Source organism: Aethalodelphis obliquidens, unplaced genomic scaffold, assembly GCF_003676395.1.
Source record: "Aethalodelphis obliquidens isolate GAN/ISIS:26980383/991018 unplaced genomic scaffold, ASM367639v1 scaffold2, whole genome shotgun sequence".
Lineage (NCBI taxonomy): Eukaryota > Metazoa > Chordata > Mammalia > Artiodactyla > Delphinidae > Aethalodelphis > Aethalodelphis obliquidens.
In genome coordinates, this window is record NW_020837946.1 from 14,127,360 (window position 1) to 14,149,807 (window position 22,448).

Sequence of the window (22,448 nt, forward strand, 5' to 3'; positions counted from 1 at the left end):
AATTTCCAAACTGCCCGCTCAGAGGCGCTTGTGTATATGTGAGGTGTCAGAAGGATCCTGGTGATCAAACTGTCCACGTGTGGAAGACTGCTGCGTGATGACATATCCTGCCCCGCAGAGAGTGGGGGAGCCTTTCCAGTGTGCTAGGGATGTGGTGATGGCCTGGCTGGGGCTGCCCTGCCACCTCTCTGTGGCCTCAGCCCCAACCATGCGGGCTTCCTCCCAACTCGCATACTCGCCATCCTCTCTCCACAGAACCCGCCCCCCGCCCCCACCCCGGTGCATCCTGCTACCTGGAATGCTTTCCTTCCCTGTTGCCCTTTGCCTATTCATTTCACACTATCTCATGAATGGAATAATAGTTACAAGCATGAGTGCCCAGTTTGAACCTCAGTTCTGCCACCTGCTGGCTGTGTACCATTAGGCAGGTTACTTAACCTCCCTGTGCCTCAGCATTCTCCTCTGTAAAATGGAGCTATAGTAGTGGTACCTCCTAGAATTGTTGTAATAACATTAAGGTTGTTATGGGACTCTAAATAATAAGCATAAGTCATTTAGCAAGGTGGTTGGCACTTTGCAAAGGTTCAACGAATGTGAGCTATTTTTATAGCCATTGGCTCAAGTAGTACTTCCTCAAGGAATCCATCCATCCCTGACCTCATCCACCAGATCAGATCCCCCTCTTATTTGCCTTCACATCCTTAAGTACTTTCACTTGAAGATATTTATTACAATTGCATTTCTAAGTCACTTATATCAGCCTCCACTTGCCTCTAATCTATAGCTTTTGGAAGGGCGGGTTTTATTTTTATTTTGTTTTGTTTTCTCAGGTAGACATCAAAGACTGGATACCTGGATGGATGGATGGTGGATGGATGGATGGGTGGATGGGTGATAGATGCATGTTTATGGTAGTTATTGATGGCAGGTCCCCCATGTGCCTCCTTGCCTCTGAACCATGCATTTCTTACACTTCTCTTTTATCCTTTCTTTTCATTTCTTTGTGCCCCTTATTATATCTTAGTTCTACCAGTGGCAATAAGAGGCTTTATTTACCTTAGGAAAAAAGGGCAGAAGAGATTCCTTCAGACTCTCGGTGTGCAACCACAGAATAGTGAACACAGAATCTTAGGTGTGATTTTTAAAAAATGAATGACAGCGTTCTTGCTCTTGTGCAGCTCACAGTTTAGTTGAGGGAGACAGATGCTACATTTGGCTAGAATAAAATACCGCAGTGTAACTAACGGTGGTGCTGAGCATTGGGCTTTATGGAAACTCCAGGAGATAGGGAGGAGTGACAGAGAAGAGATATAAGAAGAGGGGACCACTGAGCTATGTCTCAAAGGCAAGTAGGAATTGGACTGGGTAATGGTCCCAGCAAAGGCAAAACACAGCCTTCGCTATTGGGAAACCAACTCTCAAGAGCTTGCTATCACTGGAGCACAGAGTTCTCACTTCCTTCCCACAGGACAGAGTCTGTTCACAGATGCCGCTTTGCTTTGAGCGATGGCTATTTATATCACATGTATTTTCCTTCCAGATCCTGATGTAAGGTGGCTTTGGTGCCCCCTTGTGTAAGTAATGAGCAATGACGACACTGACTTGCCGGGCGCCCTGTGGGTCAGGGAATCCTCCAAGTGTGCTTCTTTCCCATGACTGACGTAAACATCTGTTTATTGTACCTCCAAATCTTCTTGAGTTTCATTTCAAAGAACTTAAAGCTCTCTCTGCTGAATCAGATATTCTTGCTTCTTCAGAAGCTGTTGGTTTTATTCTCTTGCATTTACATTATGAACATTTTTTAAAAGTTGGACTAAAAGCTACAATGAACTAATTTTTAATAGCTTTAGTGTTAGTGATCTCTCTTAAACCCATACACACACACACACACACACACACACACACACACACACACACACACACACACACAGTTGAATCTTCAAAAACCAAGCAAAAGGAACCTAAATGAAAATTCAAAGCTTCAAGCACAGGTGGCACTTTAGAAGGACCTTTGTGACTTCACAAGAACAGCCTGAAATTGCAACTGTTGTGTGTGCCTCATTCCTGCACAAACAAGCCGGACCGTCCTGATATCTTGTGAAGAGCATCTTCCTTAACAAATAATTATTCTAAGAGAGACCCCGTTTCTTTTTATCTCTATAATATGAGCCTAAATGGACCCCTGACCCATAAATATAGATACCAATTTTAGTCTCAACTCTTCTTTAAGTAGCTATATAATAATCAGGGATTCCAAACTAATGCTCAACATTCCTAAAATCTTAAGAGAAATTAAGCATTTGCCTTTGATAACATTACACAGGCTGAAGTGTTCCTTTATTTTTAACTGGGATTAAATCAACCTAGTGGTTACAACAAAGCAACACGACAACTGTTTATCTTGTGTCGACCAAAAGCCCTCACTGGCAGTCATACGTGTCAGTTATTATCAAAAACAGAGAAATTAATTATGAATTAAGTATAGCTTATGCAGATGAGCAAAATGTTCTTAAAATATGGGGTTTATGGGGAATTAGTTATAAAAGAATTTTTTTTTTTTTTTTTTTCTGCCGTACGCGGGCCTCTCACTGCTGTGGCCTCTCCCGTTGCGGAGCACAGGCTCCAGACGCGCAGGCTCAGCGGCCATGGCTCACGGGCGCAGCCACTCCGCGGCATGTGGGATCTTCCCGGACCGGGGCACGAACCCGCGTTCCCTGCAACAGCAGGCAGACTCTCAACCACTGCGCCACCAGGGAAGCCCCTATAAAAGAATTTCTGGATGAAAAGTTTGGTAGCCCTAAATAGAGGGTCTCTGAAGTCTTTTCTGGTTCTCTGATTTTTAGCTTGTTTTCAGCTTTTAATTTTTAGTGAGGAAAAAAATTAGAAGGGACAACAGGATATTGTAAAAGTTCTTTTATAAATCTTTGAAATTTAAAATTTTAAAAATCTTTGAATTTTTAAATTTTACAAATCTTTGAATCTTAAAATTTCTCAGATTTTTCATTCCTCCCGATCCTGCAGCTGCCTTTTGCCCCCAAACGGACTGCCCGTCCTGAGTGTCCTCTGTGTCTGTTCTCTGACTGCACAGGTATGATCGACAATCTGCTGTCCCCGGATCTTCTCGACGGTGTCCTCACCAGACTGGTCCTGGTCAATGCAGTGTATTTTAAGGGTTTATGGAAATCACGGTTTCAGCCTGAGAACACAAAGAAGCGCACGTTTGTGGCAGCTGATGGGAAATCCTACCAAGTGCCGATGCTGGCCCAGCTCTCCGTGTTCCGGTGTGGTAAGTTCACACTCAGTGGGGCTCTGTCCTAGAATGTGCCAGCCGCAGAAAGGCCCTCGGGTGCTGTCACTTAGCTCAAGAGCAAACCTGCCTTTTTATTTTTTATAAAGGGCAGAGAGGAGACGGCAGGATTTTTTAAAAGCTCATGGTAAGTCTCTGCATTACTTACAAAGGTTATGTATTAATGTATAACACATGTAACGCTTTTAGGTTGAAATTTAAAGATGACGGGACAATTCACAAAATGAGAAGTATAAATGGACATGAAACATATTGCATGCATTATCAAGTCATCATGAGCAATCTTACATTACCAAATCAAAAATAAAAGTAAAACTTAGATTTCTTTTTCACTGATCAGATTAGCAAAAATTACGAAGATTGACAAAGCCCAGTCGTGGCTCTGGCGTGGGGGCCACGTGGGCACCCTTGGGTGCTGTTGGTGATGGGGAACCGTGGTCTGGAGGACTTTCTAGAAGCCCCGCCTCAGCAGTCTCACGCCAAGGAATTTATAATATGAAGATAATCATACACTAGCAAATAAATAGAAGCCATATATGTACATGTAGTGGAACACACATGATAATTAGATTTATATAAGCAGAAAGTTATATAATATGTGGTTGATTTCAGAAAACAAGTTACAGAACAGCAGATGCTGTTTCATCTCATTTATGTAAAATACTTTCTATATATTCATGCAGACATGTCTTGGAGGATGTTAAATAAAATGTTAAGTGGTAGTATTTCAAATGATTATTTTTCTTTGAGTTTGAAATTTTTTTTAAGGAACATGTGTCAGTTTTACAGTTGGGGGAGAAAGAAAATGACCCATCTCTGTAGTCATTACCACACATAGGTAACTAAGGCTGGTGACTGTTTTTTAAACCTACTTTCGTTGAAGTATCAGTGGTCCAGTTTAAGTTAAACTTCTTTTTCCTCTATAAGTTAGCCTTTATGTCTCCAATCTATATGTGGACATGTGGGTCCCAAGTATTCCCTTTGCATATACAGTATATGTTAGATCAAGCATTGCTCAACATTTCTCCAGCTGCCAAATTCTTTAAATTAAGAAATGACTCATGCTAGAGACACAATAAAGTCACTTTCCTTCCCCCATGTCTTTCATCAAACTTCCAGGTGGAATTTTGTCATTCACTCAATAAATTTTTTCAAGATAATACGTATTTAAAAGCCCTGCAGAGGGACTTTCCTGATAGTCCAGTGGTTAAGACTCTGCACTCCCGATGCAGGGGGCCCTGGTTTTATCCCTGGTCAGGGAACTAGATCCCGCATGCTGCAACTAAGACCCCGCACAGCCAAATAAATATTAAAAAAAAAGAAAAAAGTCCTGTAGAAAGGTAGCATGCTAAACAACTGAGACCAATGAAAGGCTCTTTTTGTCCAGAACTCATTCTCAGGTTACGTTGCCCAGGAAGACGTCATGGAATGCTATCATGGCCACCAGCTCCTACCCGAAGCACAGTTATTTTATTTTAGGTCAATCTTTGTACACATTCTAATAAAACAAAACGCGAGAAGGCCTCATTTAGTGTATGTTTCTGTTGCTGAAAAATAATGAATAAGTCGGTAAAGAATAAATCAGCAAGGCTTCTATAGGCATTCCCACGAAAGATTAAAATGTTTGTATTTGTAGGAATGGAAGATGTTTTTCTTGAGTATATAGGATGTTCCCAGAGAGGGAGTTACATATCCAGGTGGCTTTTCAATTAAGAACTGATTTGTCTAAGAATTTGTGGTGTGCCTTATGGAAAGTAAGACACAAATACATTCTTATGGTCCAAGATTCAAACTCCACAGCTCCACAGTGTGGGAGATCTCTTCCCCCACCTTCCCTGATTCATGCCCTCCCTTCTCCACCCTCTTCTGAGCCCCCTGGAGACTGCATCAGTGGGCTCCCTTTTCCCCTGGCTTCCTGTTGGTTGGCTAGTGGTGTGAACCAGCAGGTGATGGGTAAGGGAGGAGAGCGGGCTTGGACACTGGCTTCCCAGCCCTCTCCTTTCATCGCCAGGGCCGCAGCATCCCTCCACCCAAGGTCTCCTGCCATCAGGACCTGCCCAAGGGCTCATTCTCTCTGGGCCACCAGCCCCTACCCTTGGCCCTCCAAGGCTAAGGCTGGTAATGGTGCCCCACTGTTTGTAGCCCAGGGTACCATCCTTATTGGCTCCTCTGTACCCTATCCTTGCCTTATAAGTGGTCCCTTCATTAAACTCTGCTGAATTGACCCAGTTTGGTGTCCTGTCTGTTAGCTGTCAGACATTGACTGATCTGTGCTGAATTCAGAACAGAACATGAAAGTCCCCTTGCTCTCATTCCCTGCCAAGTAAGCACTGTAAGTGGTCTGGGACCATCCTTCCTGCCCCCACTTTCTATGGTGTCATGGGTTTTTACTGAGTAACTTGGGATTGGAACCCAGCTCCTTCATGGGCCAGGAGACAAGAGTCCAGTGGTGTCATCTGCTCCCAGGTTTCCCTCTTTGGCCGGCAGAGCAGTTTTTCATGGAAAGATGAGGCAGGTTTGTCTTGTGGAGAAAGCTCAGCCGTCTGTGGTGGCCCCCAGTCATTTGTTTTCATGACCATAGACCACACAGCCGGTCACCCATTTTCGTCCTGTCTCATCGTCCTGCCTGGCCCACTCGACCAGCCAGGGATGGGAGGCAGGTGGTCCTGATAGCTGAGCCAGGCCAGGCTGCCTGAACTCACTCACTCAGCCTCTGGTGCCACCTGCCCAGCGCCGCGTGAGGCCCCAGCCAAGCCTCGCCACCTTTGGTCACTTTGCTGAAACATTGTACTTCCATTTACTGTTTTTCAGCCTTCCTGACTTTTCCTCCAAGATATCATCAAGGTCTCTGAGAGGATTTCCTTAATAACATTAGGGAGAGGATAGAAAATAAGAGGGGAAAAACTCTTCTGACTTAAGCCCCATAAAGTGTAAGCACTTTGAGGGCAGAGACATTTTTCCATTAAAAAAAAAAAAGCCTTAAAGATTAGTAGAAATGTATTTCATATTCATTGCAAAGTCCTCAAATACAACAGTATATAAGGCAGAGAGTAAATGTTACTCTATATTCCCATTTCCCATCATAAAAAGCCCTATTAAGTGCTAGGCGTTTTGAGGCTTTTTCTGTGCATATCATTTGAGGCTTTTTCTATGGATATGTAAAATTTGTCTGTCCAACTTTTTTGCATACACAGGATTACACCATAATTTCTATTCTGTAACCTGTGTATTCATTAGTCTATCTTGGAAAACCTTTTATTGTCAATTCTCGTGGAACTACTCGATCCTTTATCAGTGCATAACACTCCATAATGTTATAAACGTATCATAATACCTTAGGGATTGCCATTTACTTTTTTTCCTATAACAACACTACAGTGAGCATTCTTGTACATAAATCTTTAGATATTTGCGTCAGAACTTCTAAAGGTAATGTCCTTGGATAGGAATTGCTGAATCAAAGTTGTTACAAATTTTCTGTTTTTATGGTTATGGATTTAGATTTAAGAGACTTTTCTGCTTTGACAAAGACCACAAAGAATTCCAAACATACATATGTATGTGTATATACATGTGTGTCTGTGAATATACAGTATGTTTCTAGCTTCCGCTCTTCTCTGAGTTTCCAACTCATACCTACACATCCATATTATGTCTCTAATTAGTTGTCTATTAAGTTCTGGTTCCACAGATAAATATACTCTTGCCCTTCCCATCTAGTTCTCCCCGCAGTGTTCCTTCACCCAGCAAATGGCACCAACACTCACCCAGTTGCTTAAATCACTCCTCCTTCCCCATCAACTCTCCCCAAACTCCCTTTCCACTGAAGCCTGAATACAGACTACTATATACAGTGGGTCTACTTGTTGTGGTTCTTTTTTTCAAATGTATATTTCAATTTCTACTTAAGTATAGCCTGAACAGTTCCTTAAGACTCAGAAATCCACAAAACTGCTTGTAGTAGAAGGTAATTAAAGGGACTTTCATGCTGTCATGCCCCGGAACAGTCATTTATTAACAACTTCCCACATTTCGCAGTTTCTTTTTTTTTTTTTAATTAATTTATTTATTTTGGCTGCATTGGGTCTTCGTTGTTGTGCGCGGGCTTCTCATTGTGGTGGCTTCTCTTGTTGCGGAGCGCGGGCTCTAGAGCGCAGGTTCAGTGGTTGTGGCGCACGGGCTTAGCTCCTCCGTGGCATGTGGGATCTTCCCGGACCAGGGCTCGAAACTGTGTCCCCTGCATTGGCAGGTGGATTCTTAATTAATTAATTTATTTTTGCTGTGTTGGGTCTTGGTTTCTGTGTGAGGGCTTTCTCTAGTTGCAGCAAGCGGGGGCCACTCTTCATCGCGGTGCGCGGGCCTCTCACTGTCGTGGCCTCTCTTGTTGCGGAGCACAGGCTCCAGATGCGCAGGCTCAGTAGTTGTGGCTCACGGGCCTGGTTGCTCCGCGGCATGTGGGATCCTCCCAGACCAAGGCTCGAACCCGTGTCCCCTGCATTAGCAGGCAGATTCTCAACCGCTGCGCCACCAGGGAAGCCCGGCAGGTGGATTCTTAACCATTGCACCACCAAGGAAGTCCCTTTTTCGCAGTTTCTAAAAATGAGCTCTACCAGTGTAGGAACCTAATGTTTTCTTTGAAGATTAAAGGGCTTATTAGGAAGTGGGTTTTTTCCTCACTTTCCAATCAATTTTTCAGTTCCTGCTGAGACCGTTTTATCATGCAGGGTAATAGTAAAGGTGAAGACTCCCATCTTGGACTCTCAGGCAGCCCCAAGACGGGACCCGGGCAAGAAGGAGAGTCCACGTGTGTCCGGAGCTGGGGCCAGTCACCCTGGGTACCTGAGCAGCCCTGCAGGCGAGGGCGGCACATGGGGACCTGAGTCACCGAGCACCCCCATGAATTGCCCGCATATTTCTTCCTCAAGGAGAAGCTGTCATGTCATCCTGTAGTGTCGTGTATTCTAAGAGCTTCACCATTCTTACCATATTTTACAGCTAAAAGTGTTTGTTGCATAACGAAGACACAGTACGCTGTCTCTCTCTCTCTCCATCGGTGCCTCCGTCCCAACCCCTGTCTATGGACAACTGGCTTACTGAGGTTCCTTGTCTCAGTTGCAGTGATTAGCAAAGTCATCCCCAAAGAAAAGACAAGTGACAATCATGAGAGAAACTCACTTTCTCTTTTCTCTCGTTCTTAAATATGTTGTCCTTCTGGGTCATTCAGGGGAGGAGGGAGAGGGAGCCAGTGTTCACTGGGCACCCACCGTGGGCCAGGCCCTGCTGAGTACCTTATATGCATATGTCTTCTAATCTCATCATCACAACAATCCTGTGAGCTACACACTGCAATATCCCTGGTCTCTCCATGCTCCAAACCAGGAGGCACACAGAGGTTAAGTAACCTCAGCAAGATCACCGAGGTCTTCTTCAAAAGTTGGAAGTGTTTCAGAAAACATTTCAGACATCCACCGTCATCTAGAAATGCTGGTTTTCCATTCACCTGGTTAATTCTTACAACTCTCCCATCGCATGTCTAATGTAAAGGTTCTGTGGGCTCCTAAGGCATGCTCTGTGGAAGGCTTTTTCTCCCGGGAGTTCATGGCCCCTCTGGGCCCCATGCTCATGCCCTGGGCTTCTCTCCAGCGCCTCTCATGTCTGTACTTGCGTCCACTCGGATGGGCAGTGCTCAGCTGTGCTCCTCAGTTGCTAAATGTTTTGAACATTTTACATGGGGATAAAAGGGTTCTAAGATCAAATTAGTTTTGGAAACCTGAGAATAACTAGAGTTAAACAGTTTTCTTCGGGATATCTCAGAGCCTTTCTAGCATTGGTGTATATTTTGAATCTGCAGGAAGAATCGAGTGTCTGGGGCTTCCTCAACTTCCTGGGATGTGGAATCTGTTTTGTCTACCAGACATCTTGCAGGGATGTGTGTTCTCTAGACGACATTCAGAGAAATGCTGGTTTAAATCCTTCTTGTGTTTTCATCAGTAAGCACAAGTACCATAATGTATCAAAAAGCCCTAATGGTAGTTACTGGAATGAATGAAGAGTGAGTAGGAAGTCAGGCAGTGAAGGAGGATCATCTTTGCCATTAGACGTACTGAGTCCTGGTCCACCTTTTAGCCATGTGTCCCTTGGTAAGTTACTTAATTTCTCTAATTGTAGCCTCCCCAGCTGTAAAATAGGACTGCGTATGCCTACCTCGTGGGGCGCTGTAGAGGCTAATTGCGTTGGGGTGGTTGGTGTGGGCCCGGCACAGAGTGGACCCTAAATAGTGGAAGCTGTTTACCCCCACCCTTCTTCCCTCCTCTTCACATGCATTCAGAGACACCACCAAAAGAATCATTCTTAGGCAGCTCAGATTCATTCCTTCATCCACATGATAAGGGTCAACTTGCAAAACACTGTATGCTAAGTGCCTTGTGATCTAGTTAAATTCTACTCAACAGAATTAGTATGACTTTAGTGATAGCCAAAGGTATTCTGTTAAGACATGTCTAGACTAAAGAATTCTTTACCAGGGAAGGAAGAAATAATTGCCCTTATCTTTGACTTTGTAAGCAAACTATTCTTATTTATTTTCTTTGAATTTTTGAATTTTATTTTTTTTATACAGCAGGTTCTTATTAGTCATCCATTTTATACACATCAGTGTATACATGTCAATCCCAATCGCCCAATTCATCACACCCCCACCCCCACCCCCCACTGCTTTCCCCCCTTGGTGTCCATACCTTTGTTCTCTACATCTGTGTCTCTATTTCTGCCCTGCAAACCAGTTCATCTGTACCATTTTTCTAGGTTCCAAATATATGCGTTAATATACGATATTTGTTTTTCTCTTTCTGACTTACTTCACTCTGTATGACAGTCTCTAGATTCATCCACGTCTCTACAAATGACCCAGTTTCATTCCTCTTTATGGCTGAGTAATATTCCATTGTATATATGTACCACATCTTCTTTATCCATTCGTCTGTTGATGGGCATTTAGGTCGCTTCCATGACCTGGCTATTGTAAATAGTGCTGCAATGGACATTGGGGTGCATGTGTCTTTTTGAATTATGGTTTTCCCTGGGTATATGCTCAGTAGTGGGATTGCTGGGTCATATGGTAATTCTATTTTTATTTTTTTAAGGAACCTCCATGCTGTTCTCCAAAGTGGCTGTGTCAATTTACATTCCCACCAACAGTGCAAAAAGTTTCCCTTTTAGCCACACCCTCTCCAGCATTTGTTGTTTGTAGATTTTCTGATGATGCCCATTCTAACTGGTGTGAGGTGATACCTCATTGTAGTTTTGATTTGCATTTCTCTAATAATTAGTGATGTTGAGCAGATTTTCATGTGCTTCTTAGCCATCTGTATGTCTTCTTTGGAGAAATGTCTATTTAGGTCTTCTGCCCATTTTTGGATCCAGTTGTTTGTTTTTTTAATATTGAGCTGCATGAGCTGTTTATACATTTTGGAGATTAATCCTTTGTCTGTTGATTCGTTTGCAGATATTTTCTCCCATTCTGAGGGTTGTCTTTTTCGTCTTGTTTGTAGTTTCCTTTGCTGTGCAAAAGCTTTTAAGTTTCATTAGATCCCATTTGTTTATTTTTGTTTTCATTTCCATTACTCTAGGAGGTGGATCAAAAAAGATCTTGCTGTGATTTATGTCAAAGAGTGTTCTTCCTGTGTTTTCCTCTAAGAGTTTTATAGTGTCCGGTCTTACATTAGGTCTTTAATCCATTTTGAGTTTGTTTTTGTGTATGGTGTTAGGGAGTGTTCTAATTTCATTCTTTTACATGTAACTGTCCATTTTTCCCACCACCACTTATTGAAGAGACTGTCTTTTCTCCATTGTATATCCTTGCCTCCTTTGTCATAGACTAGTTGACCATAGGTGTGTGGGTTTATCTCTGGGCTTTCTATCCGGTTCCATTGATCTATATTTCTGTTTTTGTGCCAGTACCATATTGTCTTGATTACTGTAGCTTTTTAGTATAGTCTGAAGTCAGGGAGTCTGATTCCTCCAGCTCCGTTTTTTTCCCTCAAGATTGTGTTGGCTACTTGGGGTCTTTTGTGTCTCCATACAAATTTTAAGATTTTTTGTTCTAGTTCTGTAAAAAATGCCATTGGTAATTTGATAGAGATTGCATTGAATCTGTAGATTGCTTTGGGTAGCATTTTCACAGTATTGATTCTTCCAATCCAAGAACATGATGTATCTCTCCATCTGTTTGTATCATCTTTAATTTCTTTCATCAGTGTCTTATAGTGTTCTGCATACAGGTCTTTTGTCTCCCTAGGTAGGTTTATTCCTAGGTATTTTATTCTTTTTGTTGCAATGCTAAATGGGAGTGTTTCCTTAATTTCTCTTTCTGATCTTTCATTGTTACTCTATAGGAATGCAAGAGATTTCTGTGTATTAATTTTGTATCCTGCAACTTTACCAGATTCATTGATTAGCTCTAGTAGTTTTCTGGTGGCATCTTTAGGATTCTCTATGTATAGTATCATACCATCTGCAAACAGTGACACTTTTACTTCTTCTTTTCCAATTTGTATTCCTTTTATTTCATTTTCTTCTCTGATTGCCTTGGCTAGGACTTCCAAAACTATGTCAAATAATAGTGGTGAGAGTGGATATCCTTGTCTTGTTCCTGATCTTAGAGGAAATGCTTTCAGTTTTTCACCATTGAGAACAATGCTTGCTGTGAGTTTGTTGTATATGGCCTTTATTATATTGAGGTAGGTTCATTCTATGCCCACTTTCTGGAGAGTTTTTATCATAAATGGGTGTTGAATTTTTTCAAAAGCTTTTTCTGCATCTATTGAGATGATCATATGGTTTTTATTCTTCAATTTGTTAATATGGTTTATCACATTGATTGATTTGTGTATATTGAAGAATCCTTGCATCCCTGGGATAAATCCCACTTGATCATGGTGTATGATCCTTTTAATGTGTTGTTGGATTCTGTTTGCTAGCATTTTGTTGAGGATTTTTTAAGCAAGCTATTTTTAGAATAGGGAAGTTCTCAACCCGAATTGCTCTCTTCCCTCTGAAGCTACCCTGGTGATCAGCAACCATTCATGCCCCTTCTGGAAGTCACCAAGGATGCACTGAACCTGCCTCTGATTTCTTTAGGGTCTACAAGCACCCCCAGTGACTTATGGTACAACTTTATCGAGCTGCCCTACCACGGGGAAAGCATCAGCATGCTGATCGCGCTGCCGACAGAGAGCTCCACCCCACTCTCGGCCATCATCCCGCACATCAGCACCAAGACCATAGACAGCTGGATGAGCACCATGGTGCCCAAGAGGGTGCAGGTCATCCTGCCCAAGTAAGTAGCCCCTTTCCCTAAAAGAGGAAACAACAGGACTACTCGATCCCTGGGAGTGATTGTGTCAGTTACTGGACAACTGAAGGCTGAAAGAGACATATCATGAAACCTGCCTCATTTTGCAGAAATTGCATGGTAGGACTACAAGGCTGTGCTTTTGTAAAAGTTGGTTTTCAATCCCTGTGCCTCTTATATGGCAGGATAGTGATGATGGGGAAGGAAAGAAGGCAGCCTGGTCTCTAAGCCTCCACAAGACTACAGCTCTTGTGCCACTACAAGGGCTTTTAATATAGGTCACTGTTCAAAAGACTGAAAAGCAGATGCATATCATCATCTGATAGTATGCTGAAAATACAGTGAAGTTTAGTAGTGCTCCGTGTGTTTTGATAAGGAGTTTCATCTTAGGTACTTAAGTTTTAGCTGCAAGTTGCTAAAGGCCAAGGTCCAAAAGATAGGTAATAAGGAAATATTTTGAAGCCACCCAGGCAGAGTTCTTACATTAGTATCTAGGGCAGTTTTTCTATTATACCCTAAAAGTATAATATAAATGAAACCTGAACTGTTAGGACTTGAAACCAAGGGGAAAGGAATCCCAAATTCTGTCTGATTCCTAAATTTCTAACAGGTCAGAGAATACTTTGCCCAGATCTGTGAAGCAGGCAGTGAATGTCCCCTTTTTATAAACTTTTCAACATTACTGTTTTGTCAGTACCCAGGGCTTTAAACCACCCAGGCCTCAGTGGTGGTGGCAATACTTTCCAGTTCTAATAGCTTTTAATTCTCTAGCCACTGAGTTAAGTAATCAGAAGAGTACATTCATAATAAGTATTAGTAATTCTTATTAGTATTAGTAATTCTCCCAAGAATATTTCTTTTATTTATTTATTTATTTATTTATTTATGGCTGTGTTGGGTCTTCATTTCTGTGCGAGGGCTTTCTCTAGTTGTGGCAAGTGGGGGCCACTCTTCATCGCTGTGCGCGGGCCTCTCACTATCGCGGCCTCTCTTGTTGCGGAGCACAGGCTCCAGACGTGCAGGCTCAGTAGTTGTGGCTCACGGGCTTAGTTGCTCCGCGGCATGTGGGATCTTCCCAGACCAGGGCTCGAACCCGTGTCCCCTGCATTAGCAGGCAGATTCTCAACCACTGCGCCACCAGGGAAGCCCGAGTATTTCTTTTTGTTGTAAAATAAGCCTTCACATAGGCAGTGCTTGCCATAAATGAAGAAGCTGGTGATGTAAATAAATTATAGTTATAATGGTAAATTACCATATAAATTACCATAATAGGCCATCTGTGATGAGAATCTGCTCACTTAGCCTTGCTGCTTTCCCACAGGATGTTATAAAAACTGGTAAAACGTCCTCTGATGATAGATTTAATAACTGACATTTACATATCTATAGCTATAACGCCAGATAGTCCACAAATGTCCAAGAAATCCATATCACACCCAAATGAATACCATTCCTAATGTTTGCCCCTGTTTTAATGGTAAAATGCTTCCAGAATCCCAACACAAACTAGCAGGAATGTATTTCCTCTCTTTTGACCATCCCCAATCCCAGTAAGTATGGTGGCTCTTACAGCAGCCAAGATCATGGCTCTGTTGTTGGGTATGGGGAAGAACAGTAGATATTCCAGAATACCAGACACTCATCAACACCCTGTTACCAAATCCAAGCTTGTATTTCTCGCCACATGACAGACCAGCAAATCAAGAAATATCAAGGAATAGCAACTTTATTCAGAAAGCCAGCAGACTGAGAAGATGGTGGACTAGTGTCCCAAAGAACCATCTTGCCTGAGTTAGAATTCAGGCTTCTTTTATACTAAAAGGGGAGGGAGTAAAGTCAAACATTTCCTGGTTCCCATCAGCCTCCAGAGGGGATGTGTTCATTTCTTCCTTCCTGCAGTCATTCACAGGTGGGCCTGGTCAAGATAGTTACTGTGAGCTAAACAGAAGTATTTTAGCTTAATGCTTATTACCTGGGAGGCAGGGTTCCCAGAGATGGGCCATTTATGTGTAATTTAAGCTTACAGGCAACATCCCTTTAATGATTAACTTGCAATAGCATACAAAGTTTCTTCCCTATTGCAACCCTGCATCTCCTCATCAGCATAAGAGAAAGTGCTTCTGTATATCTTCCTAGGACTGGAATGGGGAGCCTGTTGCCCATGAGGGTAAGGACACCCCTACTTGCTGATACTGTGCTATTTTGCCAGGTATGTGTTTGAGAGATGAGTTGTTCTCTACTTACCTGGTACTTAAATCTTGGGATTAAAATGAAAGTTATAGGTGTTCAGAGTGTACTTTAAAAAGGATCTGTTTGTACACCTTTTTTCCACTGGCACTGACTATATCATTTTATATCATGTATAGTATATTGATTTTCCCCCTATTTTCTGCTTTCATGCTAGGTTCACAGCTGTAGCACAAACAGATTTGAAGGAGCCGCTGAAGGTCCTTGGCATCACCGATATGTTTGATCCATCAAAGGCAAATTTTGCAAAAATAACAAGTATGTTCAATTTAAAACTTGCTCTTAAACTTGTGGAATATGTTACTAATTGAGTCTCTGATTTGTTTAGAAAGAAAAGGTCAAAATTAGGAATGTGCTGCCATAAAACTCTCCAAGGCTTAATCTGATATATCACCCAATGATGCTGTTGAACCTTCATCACTTAAATCAGCATGTCATCCATCCCTACATTTCACATGTACATTTCATGTGAAGCCCACACGATCCCACACATTTAAAGAAGCATTTCAGTGGCTCACGGGCCCAGCCGCTGCGGCATGTGGGATCTTCCCAGACCGGGGCATGAACCCGTGTCCCCTGCATCGGCAGGCAGACCCTCAACCACTGCGCCACCAGGGAAGCCCTCTGCTCCTCCTCTTCACTAATATGCCCGTAAGATGAGTGACTTTTGTTATGAAAAGACAGCACTTACCACGCCACTAATTAGCCATGTGATTGGGGGCAGATTTCTTAACACTCTGGTCCTCGCTTTCCCCATCTGTAAGTGCCTTTTTTTTCTGGATCTGACATTCTGTAATTGAAAAATAATACTGTTGGCTTGCTTCTTCTGGAAAACTAGGCTACCTTTTTAAAGCCCTGCTCTTTTCATTTTTTAATAAAATTCTTAGTGATCAGAGTTGAATTGATAGAGTCACTAACACATTTGGGATCCGGGACTCCCTCCTCTGAAGTGATGTCACAGTTCACTTAGCAGAGACTGAAATTAACCATGGGTGACCCTCACCCTACATGCAGCCTTCAGTCACTAGGACTGTAAGAGGTCACTTCTTCTGACACCTTTTAAGAATTGGAGCTTGCCATGGCGTTGAGGTTACTTCCGCCACTAACCCGATGACCTGCATATCAAATAAGTGCTGTTTTTGTTTTATTTTCTGGAAACAGGGTCCGAAAACCTTCATGTTTCTCACATCTTGCAAAAAGCGAAAATTGAAGTCAGTGAAGATGGAACCAAAGCTTCAGCAGCAACAAGTAAGTAAGCCCTGGGTCAGCAAGTAAGTAAGCCCTGGGCAGGACTGGTCCTGGTGAAGGGAGCAAGTGTACCCTGGTCCACTCATCAACTTAACGAATGTGTCCTAAGCCCTATTTCTAGCCAAGCACTGTGGATTGACCCTCGGGAGACAGTGGTGACTTTAGGAGGGTCTGCATCCACGAAGCTCAGAGTCTGTTACATTAAGGAAAGCACTTCAGTAGAAATTCCTCTAGGACAGGAGTTGGCAAACTTCTTCTATAAAGAGCTAGATAGTATAGAGTTTCTGCTTTGTGAGCTATACGGGGTCGCTCACAACTTCTCAACTCTACCCCTGCAGTGTGAAGGCAGCATAGACTATACAGGCAAATGGGCATGGCTGTGTTCCAATAAATCTTTCTTCATAAAAGCAGGGCCCCTCAGACTTGGCCTAAGGATGGTAGTTTACTGATCCCGCTCTCAGAAGGATGAAACATATTGTGGGTTCTTATCGACAGAAAAGACCCATCTTCACATTAAAACATAAAATAATAGCAACTACTAATAGGAAAATAGCCAGTTGGGTCTGGACGAAGGACGAAGTGAAGAATTAACAAGCAGCTATTGTTGCTATACAAGATTGCTCTGCAGCCTTCCTCGATAATTAGAACATCCACGTTTGCTTTCTCCTCAATAGCTTATATAATTAAGCTAGAGAAAATAGAACAATTTTAGGTTGGTTTTTGTACCCCCTAATTATCCACATGAGATTGGATGAATAGATCTGGCCAAACTCTGTGAATTCATAAAGTGAATGTTTTAGCTATACCTGTAACTAGGTCAAATATTTCTGGTCATTAAAAGGCATCATTTATACTCAAAATAGACATTTTATTGCCTTTCTAGAATAAACATTTATTTTTTATTCCTTTAAAATAGGGTTTAAAACAAAGACCTAGAAAGTGATACCTAAATTTTGCCAAAGTTGTTGAGCAATTTTGCCAATTGGTGTAACTATCGGAACTGACTACTTAAGATGCAGGACCCTATGCAAAATGCAAATATGGAGCCCTTTGTTCAAAACTTATTAAGAATTTCAACACAGCAATAGCAGAGCAGTAAACCAAGTGCAGGGCCATCGTGAGCATGGGGCTCTTGTGACTGCCCAGGTCACATGCGCTTGAAGCCAGCCCTGCTGTATTAGTCTGCTAGGGCTGCCATAGCAAGGTACCACAGACTAGAAGGCCTAAGCAACGGAAATTTATTTCTCACAGTTCTGGAGAATAGAAGTCCAAGATCAAGGTGTTGGCAGGGTTCCTTTCTCCTGAGGCCTCTCTCCTTGGCTTGCAGACGGCCACCTTCTCACTGTGTCCTCACATGGCCTTCTCTCTGTGTGCTCACATCCCTGGCATCTCCCTCTCTTCTTATAAGGACACCAGTCCTATTGGATTAGGTCCCTACCTTCATGGCCTCATTTAAGCTTAAAAAGTTCCTTAAAGGCCCTGTCTCCAAATACAGTCACATTTGGGGTTAGGGATTCAGTATACAGGTTTTGAGGGGGTACTATTCAGTCCATAACTACCCTCCTGCAAGGCCTTATCACTGGCTTATACATCAAAGCTACCATTGGTAAACAGCAGAGTAAACATGTGTAAGACCATAAGCCGAAATAAGTTTGCTTTCTAAGTCCCACGTCTACACCAGATACTCGAGTTGAACAGCAGTATAAGGTAGTAGGTCCCAGATGAGCAGTCTACACTGCCAGTGAGAGGACAGTCTAGATGATGTGCTCAAAGAAGGCACAGACAAAATGGATGAGAAGTGAGTGGGTCCTTGATACAGGATTTGGATAAGCTAAAAGGTCCAGGGACCAGGCATCAGCTAGGAAGATGGTATGAATGAAAAACAGCTAATAATAATGGTGAATATGCATTGGGTGTTTATTAAGTGACAAACACTGTTCTAAGAGCTGTAATATGTTTCATTTAATCCTAATAAAAACCCTACAAGGAGTAAGTACGTTTATTAAAGGAGATGGGGCTTGTGTGGACTAAATGTGGAAGGATGGAAAGGGCCTGGCCAATGGCAGGTGTGCAATCAGTGGTGACCACTGGACCTGTTATTACATGGCTAGCCTGTGGGACAGGAATCATGTCCTGCCTTGAATTACATGCTGCCTTGCTGGCCTCATGCTGGGCGTACAATGTATTTTCCTTTTCCTCCCACAGCTGCGATTCTGATTGCAAGGTCATCGCCTCCCTGGTTCATAGTAGACAGACCTTTTCTATTTTTCATCCGACATAATCCTACAGGTAAGTGATTCTCCTCCTCCGTTTTTCGCTAGCTGTTAGTTAACTCCAGCAGTGCTGCTTTTAATCCTTGTCCCATGTGTCAACAAGTGCCAACGCTTTCAGTAATGTACCCACGCCCCTCACAGAAAGAGGAAAATCAGGCTGTTTTTACAGAGTGTGATGGCATTTTTCAAACACAGGATTTTAGGTTTTGTTTTGTTTTGTTAACATCTCGAGAGCTCTGCAGCCCTCGAGACGTCTACTGGTTTTTTTTATAAATGCAGAAGGTAAATTTTGCAGGAAGCTACCTGTCTTCAACCTTTGTAAGGGCACCCTGCGGTTATGACCTGAGAATTGTTCATTCAGTCTATCTTAGCTCCACGAGTCATGGGTTCAAAGTTGGCTCTGTCCTTTAGCTTCATCTTTAAAATTAGAATAACAATAATTCCTACCTCTTAATACAGTTAGGAAGAATACTTAAGACTGTCTTTGTGGAGACGTTGTCGTCATGTTGGTACAGAGTAGAAACTAACATAGTCTAACTTTTCCTCTGCTTTTAATCAATGACGTAAGCTAATTCCTTATCCTTTTATCTCATTGCATCTTCATTGTTGTAATTCGTGTGCTCCCGAGCCAAACAGTCCAATATGGGAGCCTCTAGCCACACGTGGATACTTAGCTTTTTAACTTTAATTAATTAAAATGAAATGTAATTAAACATTCAGTGTCTTAATCACACTAGCCACATTCCAAGGGCTCAGTAGGCACATGTGACCAATGGCTACCATATTGGACGATGAAGATACACACATTCCCATCACTGCAGAAAGTTCTATTGGACAGCACTGCTTAAGAGCAGTGGGTTAAACACAGCCCAGAAACCTCCCCTTAAATATACCTTCCATCTTATTTGAAGGATCATTTTTTATAGAGTTATGTGTTGTTTCCTTTTAATTCTCTAGGTGCTGTTTTATTCATGGGACAGATAAACAAACCCTGAAGAGTATACAGAAGGAACCATGCAAAGCAAAGACTACTTTGCTATGAAGAAAAGACTCCTTTCCTACATCTTTCATAGTTCTGTTAAATATTTTTGTACATTACTTTCTTTTTAAAAACTAGTTCTTAGGAACAGAGACTCAATGATGCAGTGTTTCTGTTCTGGGAGGCGTTAAGGGAAAAAAGGGCAAGACGGCTGGAACACTGTACTGAGAAACGAACAGAAGGCTTCAAAATGTCTAAAAGATTCTTTAAACTACTGAGTGGTTACCTAGGTCAACAACCCTCTTGAGTATTTACTGTCCAGTTCAGGATCTTTGTTTTGTTTTGTTTATATGTGTGGCTTTTCAGAAAAAAAATTAATCAGTGTGATGGGAGGGAAAAAAGGACATTTTATGGTAGCTCTTACTTTTATATGAAAAAATATTATTGGCCTTTTAAATTTTTTTTTTTGTCTCATCCAAAGTCTTGATAGTAAGAATTACTTTGGGGATAGAAATAGCGAAATCTCTAGGCTCTTTGTGTGTTTTTGTTGTTGTTGTTGTTTTATATAATGCATGTATTCACTAAAATAAAATTTAAAAAACTAATGTCTTGCTAGACAAGGTTTGCTGTTGTGCAGTGTGCCTGTCACTACTGTTCTGTACTCTTTGGATTTGCATTTTTGTATTTTGTACAAAGTAAAAATAAAGTGTTATGAGTAGTAGAAGAAAAAAAAAAGCCATTTCTCTGCTATTTGAAAATACAACAAAAGAAATAGCCTTTAAAAGTACCTCAGCCTCTTCTAGTAAACCTTTGCACTTAGGCAAACAGCAAGAAACCCCTGGCCTTCCCTTCCCTTCCCTCTAAACCTAGCAATCAGACACTGTTCCCTGCCCCCGCACTCGCCAGGTTACAGATCGCTCCGGAGAGCCACTGTCACAGTAAATGCATCTCTGATGTCAGCTGCGGTTCCTCAGGTGAGGGCCAAGGCTTCTCAGCAGAGGTAGGGATTTTGTAGCAAGAGTAGAAAGAAGTTGCCTAGTGAACAGTGACTGTTTCTTTTTTTTGCGGTACGCGAGCCTCTCACTGTTGTGGCCTCTCCAGTTGCGGAGCACAGGCTCTGGAGGCGCAGGCCCAGCAGCCACGGCTAACGGGCCCAGCCGCTCTGCGGCACGTGGGATCCTCCTGGACAGGGGCACGAACCCGTGTCCCCTGGATCGCCAGGCGGACCCTCAACCACCGCGCCACCAGGGAAGCCCTGACTGTTTCATTTTTGATGCTAGGCCAGAGCTTTTGTTTTTTGAAATGACAAGCTTTTGGTCTTTTGTGTTTTTGGAGAACTCATCACAATTCTAATGTTACCATTTTTTATTTGCCTGGTTTTTTTTGTTTGTTTTTTTACTAATTTCCTAAAGATTGGGGTAGTCTTATCTAAATCAGAATGCTTTTAAAAATATTTATCAAAACTTTGAACTTTTTTTTTTTAACCTTCGAGCTCTGTTCGTCTCTCTTTATACATTTAAACCTCATGTTCAACTCTCCACCAGTTTGCCATTTGTAAGTTTTATTCATCAAGTGGACTGAGTTTTGCTGTTTGCAACTATTTAAGTGTGGATACCTTGGTTAACCAAGAGAGAATGGAGAAAGGGGGCAACTATTTTCCTGATTTAAGAGTAAATGCCAAAAAATTATTTTGAAGGGTTACCTGAGGCCACTTGCATTCTAGCAAACATGCTAGTATAGTTATTAATGCCTCCAAAGTAGTTTTACTGGTTTTTCCAGTTTTCTGATCCCATTCAGTTATATTATTTTGAATAGTTTAAAAAAGGCATAGTGTTAGCAGTAATTTGAGAATTATACATTCATTCATTCGTTTATATACCTATTGGGGTACCAAGTACCAGGCGGTACAAAGACAAATATGTCCTTTCCTTAAGTGACTTGATTTTGGAAGGGAAAGAGAGAATCCTAGCCCAGCAAAGTATCTAACTATTGCAAGTGTATTTACAAGATGTGGAAGTAAGATCAAGTGGTCATTAGTCCAGGAGAGAGGATATAAAAGTGGCTGCAGGGTCAAGACTAGATCCCTGGGCTCTTGACTCCAGCACTGCTCATTCCAGAAAGGACCGGAAGAGTTTGCCTTTCAATATAGTGGCCCTGTTACATGATACAGGTAGTCTGCTCCCCAGTAAAATAATTAGTCAAATTTTACTGGCCACATTAAATTTTGAGGTATCTGGTCCCATTTCTGAATGCCTCTTCAATAGATTATAGCATTTCAAATTTATGATATACAAAACTTGGAAACATCTCATGGAAAATTCATAATATGAAGGTTCTCAGACTATATATATATATATATATATATATATATATATATATATACCCTATTTTTCATTTGATCCTCCCAACCTACTCACCTTTAGCCTCTCCTCATGTTGACCTAAAACACGTAGAATGCCAGGTGTTTCTCCAGCAAAGATGGGTTTATTTGGGATCAGCAGAGAATTACAATTCGGGGTCTGCAACTTTGGGGAGCCTCGTACAATCCACCCCCATGGCAAGAGAAGGAAATGCTTTTATAGAGGAGAAAAGAAAGTTGAGCGGCTGTGATAAACAAAGGATTCATGGCTTCCCATTGGCTGAGTCCTTGCGGGGAAAGAAGAGGAGTCTGTCTTTTCCCTGTTGGACTCAACTGTCTTCACAGGGCATGAGAGCTCTCCCTTCTGGTCTCCAGACTCTATAGCAGTTTCTGTTTATTAACTTTTTACACTTACCAGTCAACACCCAGATTCTGACCCTGGCTGACTCTTAGACCCTGTTTATAATCTCTGGACTTGGGGAAAAATTTCCTCTCAAATTATTATTTTTCTAAAATTCAACTTTTATCTTTTGATATACTTAGTGGGTCTGTCGGCCTTGTCTTCAAAATGATAAAGTTTATGAAAACTCCTTTACTTGAGGGAAACGAATACATTTAAAATATGGAGACTGCCACAAAAATGACATACCTGGGGTAGAAGATCATGTTTGCTGTGCTGCTGC

At 42.0% G+C, this 22,448-nt stretch overlaps 1 protein-coding gene across 4 annotated transcripts in view; it reads left to right on the top strand.

Annotated features, from left to right (window-relative positions):
- SERPINE2 (serpin family E member 2) overlaps positions 1 to 20,127 on the top strand; it is a 72,513-nt gene extending 52,386 nt beyond the window's left edge. For all 4 annotated transcript variants that reach the window (XM_027120021.1, XM_027120030.1, XM_027120003.1 and 1 more), the window contains exons 4-9: positions 3,089 to 3,286; positions 12,446 to 12,644; positions 15,064 to 15,164; positions 16,068 to 16,154; positions 18,360 to 18,443; positions 19,385 to 20,127. In XM_027120021.1, the coding sequence (XP_026975822.1) occupies positions 3,089 to 3,286; positions 12,446 to 12,644; positions 15,064 to 15,164; positions 16,068 to 16,154; positions 18,360 to 18,443; positions 19,385 to 19,422 (707 nt within the window). In that variant the 3' untranslated portion in view covers positions 19,423 to 20,127. The remainder of the gene's footprint in view (positions 1 to 3,088; positions 3,287 to 12,445; positions 12,645 to 15,063; positions 15,165 to 16,067; positions 16,155 to 18,359; positions 18,444 to 19,384) is intronic.
- The last annotated feature ends 2,321 nt before the right edge of the window (positions 20,128 to 22,448 follow it).